The 10505-nt window shown below is 39.2% G+C and overlaps 2 protein-coding genes across 5 annotated transcripts in view; one reads left to right on the top strand and one right to left on the bottom strand.

Moving 5' to 3' along the window:
- MED12L (mediator complex subunit 12-like) overlaps positions 1-10505 on the bottom strand; it is a 397491-nt gene that overhangs the window by 61463 nt on the left and 325523 nt on the right. For all 4 annotated transcript variants that reach the window (XM_005863465.2, XM_014537429.1, XM_014537427.1 and 1 more), the window contains 5 exons: positions 6629-6828; positions 2968-3156; positions 1907-1981; positions 1601-1791; positions 648-809 (listed from right to left, as the gene is read on the bottom strand). In XM_005863465.2, coding sequence (XP_005863527.1) covers positions 648-809; positions 1601-1791; positions 1907-1981; positions 2968-3156; positions 6629-6828 — 817 coding nt within the window. The remainder of the gene's footprint in view (positions 1-647; positions 810-1600; positions 1792-1906; positions 1982-2967; positions 3157-6628; positions 6829-10505) is intronic.
- The window catches only part of P2RY12 (purinergic receptor P2Y, G-protein coupled, 12), a 52626-nt gene that overhangs the window by 6707 nt on the left and 35414 nt on the right, over positions 1-10505 (top strand). The window lies entirely within an intron of this gene.

A 10505-nucleotide genomic window follows, 5' to 3' on the forward strand; every position in this document is an offset into this window, starting at 1 on the left:
CCCCTCTCCCCCCTTCCCCCCCCCCCCCCCCCTCCCCTCTCCCCCCCCACAAACAAACAGAATAAATTATCATTATTTCCCCCTTATCCTTTGGTGCTAAATTCACCATGTTTTCATATTCGAGAGTGGTTTTACACTTCTTCAGTAACACAGTCAGTTTTCAAATAGAATTATTTGAAATCTTTTCAGGGCATAAAATAAATTAACATTAAACTTCATGGTTTGTAAGTTTTAATATCTAATCTAGAACAAGAACCTTAAATGCTAAAAATATTAGTAACTATTTCAGGGTCCAACAAGACAGAACTAGAAATATTTCTATGTATTTTAAACACAAAGACCTAAGTAATAAAATAAAAAGAAAGAAAAGTGATTAAAAGGAGAAAACAGGGACCAGGTGGCAATCCAGGTCTGATTCAGGATGCAGTGGGGCTAAGAAGTCAGGATTTTCATAGCAGCATCGGGGTGCGTAGGCGGAACTGAGAACGTGTAACTTCTTAGGAACAGCGCCTCACCTAACAAAACATTTTCAATTTCATTTAATAACAAAATTTCAGTGGACTTGGAGGGCAGTGAACATGTATGTTTGCAGAATGCTACATTTCTTTATTTCAAATCAGACATAGAGACACAACTTGCAGGCATACCTTTTCTGTTTTTGTCTGTCTCTTTCCTTTTTTGAAGAAGAACCCAAGTGCTGTCCCTTCTCCAGCTCCTCCCCGGCAGCTTTCAGTACTCTTCCTTGCACAGAGGTTGGCAGCCTGGCAATGAGCGGGGCCACCAGCCACACACCTCTGCGTTCAGAGGAGCTAAAATCAGAAACAGGCGTTATGCCCAATGAGGCACCTTTTTCTCAGAGTTATGACAGAAATTCCCATGTAAAAATTTTATACACAAGATACACTGATTATTCAGAAATTTCCCTTTCATTTCTATGCTATCGCACAGTAAATATTTTGCCAAATACCAGATATTTGCACACACTTTTCCACTCGTGCTTATAGAGGGCAATAAAAGACACGGTTCTGGGAGTATAACTAAAAGTTTGTTTAAAAATCTACAAATATACTTTTCTATTATTGTGGCTCCCTGATTAGTAACAGTTATTTTGTCCAACACTTTTTTGTCCTGGTTAAGATATGAAATGTTCTGGTTACATTTAAGCACACTGATAGCCTGTTTTTAAAGTTTTAGAATTCACTAGTTATACTTTACACCAAAATGATGAAATACAGCTAATCTGCCTTTCATGATTATAGTTTATGCAAAAATGCTCATTTTTAAAGAAGGTAGAAAAAGTGTTTCCTATGTAACAAATACCACGGAACAGTGAACACTAAAGAAATTAATGCACCCTGAATGTCACCTGTGGTTCCCAGGAGTCTGGGCCCGATTAACCTAGTATTTAGAACACTAAGATATCATGCAGCCTGTAGCATTGCCCTTTAACTTATTATTAAATAATGATAACTGACACAAGTTATTACTTTCTTCATATTCCTGCAGCTTTATGAAAAAATATTGGATTATGCAAATAAAACACAGTTACATGTGAAAAAATAACAAGAGACTACTAGTAATAAAGCCACAGAAAAAACACCTTAGAAATGTCTTTATTCCATTCTGCCTTGTGCTTCCTGCATCGGAGCTTCCGATCCCGTTCGGGTTGAAGAGCCCCGTACCGGAATTGGAAGAGTTGATGCTCATGTCAGCAGACTGCTGGAACACCTCTATGGTCGCCTTAGCAATATTGTCCAGTAAGTTGTTCATTTCAGCCACCGAACCAGAGCCCTAGTGCCAGACACAAGAAAACTAGCACACATACATTTTACTTTAACCTCAAATGTCAACATGCTTTGCTTTTCATACAATTTTATACACATGCATGCTCTTCAGATATACTCACTGGGTCCTTCAAGCACTGCTTAATCATTAACTGAAGTTCTAGCCAGGACTGCCTCAGTGTCCACTGCTCAAGGTTCTGGGGGAAATGGAAATAACTAAGACATTAAGGACATTACGCATGTCTTAAAACACAGGAATTACTGGCAGTTTCCCTATTTCAAGAAAGACTAGAATAGTCACACACAAGAAAGGGATCTACAGGCACCACTGCTTTTCAAAAGTTCGTGTTAAATGCCCAGCCACCGTGGCTCAGTGATTGAGCATTGACCTATGAACCAGGAGGTCACAGTTTGATTCCCAGTCAGGGCACATGTCCGGGTCTTGGGCTGGATGCCCAGTAGGGGGCATGCAGGAGGCAGTCGATCAATAATTCTCTCTCATCATTGATATTTTTATCTCTCTCTCCATCCTCTTCCTTCCTCTCTGAAATCAACAAAAATAAAAAATAAAAAAGTTTGTGTTAAGTACTTCACTTTTTCTTTTTAAATATTTTTATTGATTTTTAACGAGAGAGGAAGGACAAGAGAAAAACAACTATGTGAGAGCAGAACATCAATCTGCTGCCTCATGCACACTCTTTCCCTCTCCACCGGGGATCAAGCCGCAACCTGGGCATGTGCCCTGACTGGGAATCGAACTTTCAGTGCACAGACGATGCTCAACCAACTGAACCACACAGGGCAGGGCAAGCACTTCACTTTAAGGAAAGACCTACATTAGCCTGTTTTCACCAACAGAATGAAATCGGAGAGTGCGAAAACAGTGCTGTGCTTGCTGTGCAGTAAGCTGTGATGGAGGCAGTGGGCACCCAGCAGCGAGGGTAGCCCAGGCACCAAACCCCTTCCCTGGGAACCACACACAGCCTCTCAGCATCGGTTTTTAAACCACGCCTGTGAGCATCTGGCTTTATCTCGACTTATTTTGCACATTTGTTAGCAAGATGTGTCTTAAGGCATAAGAAAAGCCTAAGAGAGCCGGTGGGAATGCTACAGTCATTTTTGTTATAATTACAAAGAATGTGTCAAATCACAGAAACATAATCTTTAAATTACTGACACTCACCTGAAGAATGCGCTTAATGTGCTGTCTTTGCAGGTTGTCCCCCTCAGTACATTCTTTAATGCCGTGAGGATAACAGATGAGCTGCAGTAGTTTCTGTGCTTGCATATTTGAAAGCACAGGGTCCAATATTAGTTCTTTGTCTGTGCACAATCTTTCAGGTTCTTTTAAGCAATGTTCTCCTACCCATTCCTAAAAATCATACAGCAGTTAGATTGGTAGGCATGGGCTTTCTACATGCCTATGTAATATGTACTAAGTTCATGGCACATAATGGAATATAAAGCAGACAGGAATCTTCCAATTAACAAAGTATTACACACACAAAATGGTGGCAAAAGTTTTAAAAACAAACTTTTCTAGTATTTTAAATTCTTAAAATACAAAGTGAAATCTTGGATAAAGAAAACTTTAAAAAATAGATATGCAAAAATAAAGGAAAGAAAAGAAAGCTAAGGAAAATATTGGTATGTGTTTCAATTGGAAAATGGGTTCTTGTTCTTGCAACTGTTTTACAATCATTTTTTTTAGCTTGCCATATGTAAGGGCAATGAGTCTATTTATAAGATGCCATTTTTATGAAATGCATTATGCTATGTTCTACTGAATAGAACACAGTATAACATTCAGAAAACTGTCTTCCTGTTTGATATTACAATGTTAGTATTATAAATAAATGTTTGTGCACATCTATTCTCTGTACAATTGATTTCTCAGGATAATTTCATAAAGTGCAATTGCTGGGTTAAGAAGTATAGCAAAAATTTAAGGCTATTGATGCATATGGCTAATTAACCTGTAGAGAGTTTCTACTAATTTAAACTTCTATCACACTTTCTTCATCAGTTTTTCAAAGGAAACTCTTATTTTAAACTAGAGCCCCGGTGCACGAAACTTGTACATGGGAGGGGGGAGGGGGGAAGAGTGTGTGTCCCTCAGCCCGGTCTGCACCCTCTTCAATCTGGGACCCCTCTCACAATTGAGGACTGCTGGCTCCCAACTGCTCACCTGCCTGCCTGTCTGATTGCCCCTAACCACTCCCCTGCCAGCCTGGTTGCCCCTGTCCTCCCCTGCTGGCCTGATCACCCACAACTGCCTTCCCCTGCCGGCCTGATGACCCACAACTGCCCTCCCCTGCTGGCCATCTTGTGTCCACATGGGGGTGGCCATCTTGTGTGTTGAAATGATGGTCAATTTGCATATTACTCTTTTATTAGATTGGATGAGGTAAGACTTTGTCAACTGTTCCTGAGCCCAATTTGAGCCCAGATCTGTTTAAAATGAAACCTGTTTCTTAACCACTACACCTGTGACTAAACACTGATTATCCATTAAAATCACCTGAGGACCTTGTTAACAAAGTGTGGGCCCTACATCAAATCAATTAAGTCAATCTTAGGTTGTGGACCAGATAGCAGTCATTTTCTTAAGGCATCAAAACCAATTTTAACTCCTTAGGTAATTCCAATTGCCCTCACAGTATGGAACCAGTGCACAACCCAACAACTTCTTAATCCTATATAATAAAAGGCTAATATGCAAATTGTCCCCTTGACCAGGAGTTCGACCTGGAATTCAACCATGGGGGCAGGGACTGCTGGTCAACCACCCAAGGCCCCTCCCCCAGGCCGGCCCTGCCCCCGATTGCCCCCACCACCCCAATTGGGGGTGGGGCCAGCTGGCCAAACTCTTGTGTCCCCTCCCTCCAGCCAGCCCCACCCAATTGGCCCGGGCAGGCTGGCCAGACCCCACTGGTGCACGAATTCATGCACCAGGCCTCTAGTACCTATATAACTATTTAGCTAACTTTTACCATGGTTATAATATGCCTTATAAAAAACATGACCCTGTCAACATTTGGAACGTAAAAAAGAGTATACATGGTATGCCCTGATTCTTTTACTAAGAAAGGAGAAGATTTTTTTAAATATATGAAAAGTTAAAGCAGAAGATAATGAAACTGGTCACTTAGGGCAGGGTGAGACAAAGGGTAGCAGGGATTAGGGAGAGAGGACATATCTCTGAGTACACCTTTTGCATAGTTGGCCTGTGGGAGCATGCTATTCTAAAGACAGAGCTGGGGGGGTGGCGGGGGGTGGACCTACACCGAATGTAAACAAAAACAAATAAAAATCAGTTCTATTTCAAGCAAGAAATATATCCACAGTGAGGGAGAAAGTTCAAATGATTTCTCAACATAATATGGTAAACTCTTAGGGAAGAACTATAAACAAATCTTCAAATCCTTTTAGTAAGTTTGTTTTTCCTAGTAGTATGGGTGTAGCAATTCTGAAACTATTACAGGTATATTACAGAATAAAGCAAATGAGTAAAGGGTTAATATTATTGGGAGTGGGGTTCATAGTGTGGAAGAAGGCAATATTAATGTGGAATGGGGAAAACAAAGGACTTTGTGGGGTTGGATTGGAAGTAAAGATATCAGTATGAACTCGTGATTTACACACACATTTATGTATATAGATATGTTTTTTCCTTAGCTCTGTCTGCTGAAAAGGCCTAAAACAATGAGCATACACAGTGCCTTGATCTTGGTTTCTAAATACCACCTTGTGCTACACAGAATCAAGGTTCTTCAGAGGAATGAGTAATTCTAGATCTGGGGCAGGGAAAGTACAAAAGGAGCCAGAAAGTTAAAAAAAATAAAAAATAAAGATAAAGACATATCAAAATAACATGAGATCCAGCATGAAAAGAGTCCCACCAGAAAAATCTGGGCAATTTGAACATGAACATAACCAAGGACAGTAAATCATAATCCATACAGAAAATTAGTAAATATAAGTTAAGGGCGGGCTTTTCCTTAGGGAAGAGTGCAAACTGATAACTGGAGAGGAGAGGAGTTTGGAGGAAAATCACCATCTTGCACCCATCACAGTAAAGACTGGTTTGGACAAGAATCAAAATGGATGCAACATGGGAGGTGAGAGAATTTGATGAGAATATTTGCATTGTCTTAAAGTGTCTCTCCAAAGACCGCTTATTAATTACAAGGAAAATAATTAATTATCCAGTAGAGAAATTTTGAAATCATACAATGGAGACATCTTGATAAGGTTAATATCATCAATGAGGTGCCAATGGACATCATGGGCCTTCCGATGTGAGTACCCGAGAAGAACCCAGCATTACCGCTGCAGTGTCTAGTTAGGAATGCATAATCTGAAGCTAATCTACAGGAAACTTCACACAAATCCAACATAGTTGGAACAACTGACAAAATTAGAATGAGGTCTATAGGTGAGAAAAATTTACTGTACTAATGCTAAATTTCCTGAGTTTTTTTTTAACTGTATTTTGTTCATGTTAACAAACACTAAAGTATTCAAAAGTAAAAAAGAATAATGTATGCCAACTACTCTCAAATGGCTCAGAAAAATTTTTTTTTAAGTATATGCATCCATACTGACACACACAAATAGAATTATAAAGCAAATGTGGCAAAATGTAAAAAGTTAGTGAATTTGTATAAAGGATATACTAGAGTTCTTTATTATTATTGCAACTTTTCAGCAAATTTGAAATTATGTCAAAACAAAGCAGGATAAAAAGGACCATCTATGTACACGTTTTGTACAATAGTGAGATTCTTTCCAAAATAACAGTTACATATTCAAAGTTAAAGGCCAATTAAATCTGAAGATACCTGTTGACAAATAGTTCTCAGTACATATCTAGCATATTCTTTTAAGTTGGCGGTTTCTATGGAAATGCTTCTCCCGCATGATTTTGCAGTTTGTGAGGCAGTCCAGATATCATCAGCATTCCCATCACGTCGCAAACCCCTCATGGTGAAGTCATCATTCTTTAGAGAGCTGACACTGTTATTGCCAATTTTGGCATCTCCTAAATAACAGAATCACAAACCCAAAATCACACACATTCAAAATATTGCCAATTATTTGAGAAGTAAATGAGACAAGCTTTCAGGAATTTAAAGTATGTGAATGGATAGCTGTGCAGCAATGAAGAGAATGGATCAAGAGAATAAACACAAGAACCCAGGGAAGTTTCATCAGATATGGGAAAAAAGTAAGTTCAAGACTCAGTCCATACTTTGTTTATAGAATTATGTATGCTTTCACCAAACTTGGAAACGCCATTTTGAATCACACTTAATAATCAGAGAACACTGATTTCACCAATATTTCAAGCATCAATGTATTCAAATTCATTTGACTTATAGACAAGGAAAAGAAGGGTTACTCACCCTGCTAGATGTCCCTTTTCCATTTCTTCTCTTACAATGACTTATTTTCTATCCATAGGTCAAGAGAAAAGTTTTGCCTTAGCCCACCTTACTATCAACTTCTTGACAAGAGACATTTATTTCCCTGGGAATGGAAAAGGGCAATGCATACTAAGGAAGCCCTGGAAAATAGGGCATTCATTGAATAACCCGTGTCTTTCACTTTCCTTTCTGTAAACACCAACTTAGAAAGAAAACTTCATTCTCACCAATCTCTAATATATTCAACTAAAATGAAGCTAAGGAAAGTGTTTTTCTTATTTAAAAAAAGTTCTGGGGGAAACACTGAGCAGAATGATTGAATATCTATCAGTGGTCGGCAAACTGCAGCTCGCGAGCCACATGCGGCTCTTTGGCCCCTTGAGTGTGGCTCTTCCACAAAATACCGACTTCTGTGTATGGGCCACGAAGTTTCAATCGCACTGTATGTGCACGCCCGCATGTGGTATTTTGTGGAAGAGCCACACTCAAAGGGCCAAAGAGCCGCATGTGGCTCGCGAGCTGCAGTTTGCAAACCACTGATCTAGATATAAGAAATCTTCTCTAGCTATGAAAGACAAAGAACTGTCATATTTTGAAGGTGAAAAAAATAAAATAATTTGGTAATAAACCTTGCCAAATGACAATAGAGCCTCCAAACTTTTGCCTGTTTACCCACAGGATCATAAGCCTTCAGAGAAAAAAATTCCTGGAACCAACAAATGAGTTTACAGGAGGCCCTCAGAGCAAAATCAAGCCCAGGTCAGTGCAAAAAGTCTTTTAAAGCCTACAAGTCAACTAGGAAAAAGTTTTGACTCTGATGAAAAAATATGAAAAATCAGAATTGCTTATTGAATATTTACTTATAAAATCATTAAAAGGAAGGGAGGAATAAAAATACATTTCAACTCAGCAATATCTTCATTTTTATTATCAAACATTTCTCATTAAAATATATGGGCAAATATTACCAATTTCACTTTACCCATAGGAATTTATTTAATTCAACAGAGTTCTTTAGGAGTTGCAAGAAAGACCAGATTCTGTATGTATCAAAATTTAGCATGCTTTTTAGTGATATAAACAACTATTTTTACACCTTAAGTTAAACTGCTATAGACATTAGAAACCAAATTCTATATAACAGTTCTATTTCCCTAACTCAACATCAGTCCTGATGGACAGGACTTGAGAGAACATTGGTTAGAACATGTGAGATAGATAAGTTAAAATTTCTGCAAAAATAAAGAAACAAACATATCTGCTAGTCCCAGACTAGGAGATCCTCAAATCAGTATAGATGTTAGGATGACCTGGAGGTTGTACCAGAACCTTCTACAATCATATAGACAATAGAACATTAGAACAGTGTTCAGTAACAGCCAGGCCCCAGGCTCTGCTCGCATTCAACTGGCCTAATCCTGACTTGGGAAGCAATGCTTAGAAAGCTGTAGATTCCTCCAAGAACTGAAGCCAATGAAAAAGCTCAAGGAGCCCAGCTGGGGTGGATCAGTGGTTGAGTGTCGACCTATGAACCACGAGGTCACAGTTTGATTCCCGGTCAGGGCGCATGCCTGGGTTTTGAGCTTGAACCACAGTAGGGGGAGGGCAGGAGGCAGCCAATTGGTGATTCTCTCTCGTCATTGCTGTTTCTATCTCTCCCTCTCCCTCTCCCTCTCCCTTCCTCTCTCTGAAATCAATAAAAACATATCTTTAAAAATAAAATAAATTAAAATAAAAAGGTCAAGGAGAGGCAGTCAAAGAAAAGTGAATTGATGATTATACATGGATAGTAAACTATGGTTATTTGGATATTTAAAAAGGTTGGCCAATTTTACTTGGGATCAAACTAGTCCTTCAAACCAAAGGAACAATATCTAAATTGCACTCATCTTGGTTTCTGCCATTAAAATGTCTATCACTTAATGTAGTCACACTTCCAAAATTAGTTTATGGGAAATCTTCTATTTAGTTTCTCTGATGAACATTAGCTACCACAGTAAAAAGGTGAATCCCTAAATTCATGATTATGTTTATGTTACCATAAACAAAATACAGTTAACAATGGTCTCTACCTTTATTATTAAATGGAACTAACCAGCCATCTTTCCTTTCAAATATACAGAAATTTTATTATTGAGATGATCATTTAATGTTGGCTGTATACACAAGCTCCTGAGCTCAGAGGAAGGCTGTAGCCCTCCATGTGACTTTACCTTTCTCTTTTTACTTCAAAATTCCTGGGTGTAATAGGAGCATCATGTATGTGTGTATGTATACATATATACACATGTATGTATATGTATATATGTATATGTGTATGCTTATTTTTAGATGCACATTTAATAATTTGCATGTATGTATATATGCATGTATATATGTATGTATGTGTATATGTAGGTATTTTTAGATGCACTTTTTAAAAAATATATATTTCTTTATTGATTTCAGAGAGGGAGGAGAGATAGAAACATCAATGATGAGAGAGAATCATTGATCAGCTGCCTCCTGCACACCCCCTACTGGGGATCGAGCCCACAACCCAGGCATGTGCCCTTGGCCGGAATCAAACTTGGGACCCTTCAGTCCGCAGGCTGATGCTCTATCTACTGAGCCAAACCAGCTAGGGCTAGATGCACTTTTAATAATCTCTTTTATGAAAGCCCTGTTTTCCTTCCTTGTCATCACCAAATAACACTTTCCAAGATGAAGTATAAAGGGATAGGCTTTATCCTCAAACATGTTCTTTAAGACTCATCAAAGACCATTCTCATCCATGCGGTAACTTCTGTTCTAATGAAAGGGGGCTCCTTCAGAACATAAGAGATAACATTTGTTTAGTGAAGGCCAAAAGAGGGCACCCAAAGCTGGAATGAGATAGTGTGATTCAAGACTTCCCAATCATTCTCCGAATTTACAGAATAAAAATGTCTTAAAGCATTGCACTACAAATGAACAGAAAAGGCAGTGCTACTACTCCAGGAGGATGTATATACCAATAACAATATAAAAGGCATCTTGGTCATTATAAATTATATAAAACTAGTGGCCCGGTGCACGAAATTCGTGCACAGGGGAGGGTGTGTTCCTCAGCCTGGCCTGCACCCTCTCCAATTTGGGACCCCTTGAAAAATGTCCTGCCAGTTTACAGGGATCGGGCCTAAACCAGCAGTCGGACATCCCTCTCGCAATCCGGGACTGCTGGCTCCTAACCACTCACCTGCCTGCCTGATTGCCTCTAACCACTCTGCCTGCCGGCCTGCTCGCCCCCAACTGCCGCCCCCCTGCCGCTGCC

Source organism: Myotis brandtii, unplaced genomic scaffold (assembly GCF_000412655.1).
Source record: "Myotis brandtii unplaced genomic scaffold, ASM41265v1 scaffold179, whole genome shotgun sequence".
NCBI lineage: Eukaryota > Metazoa > Chordata > Mammalia > Chiroptera > Vespertilionidae > Myotis > Myotis brandtii.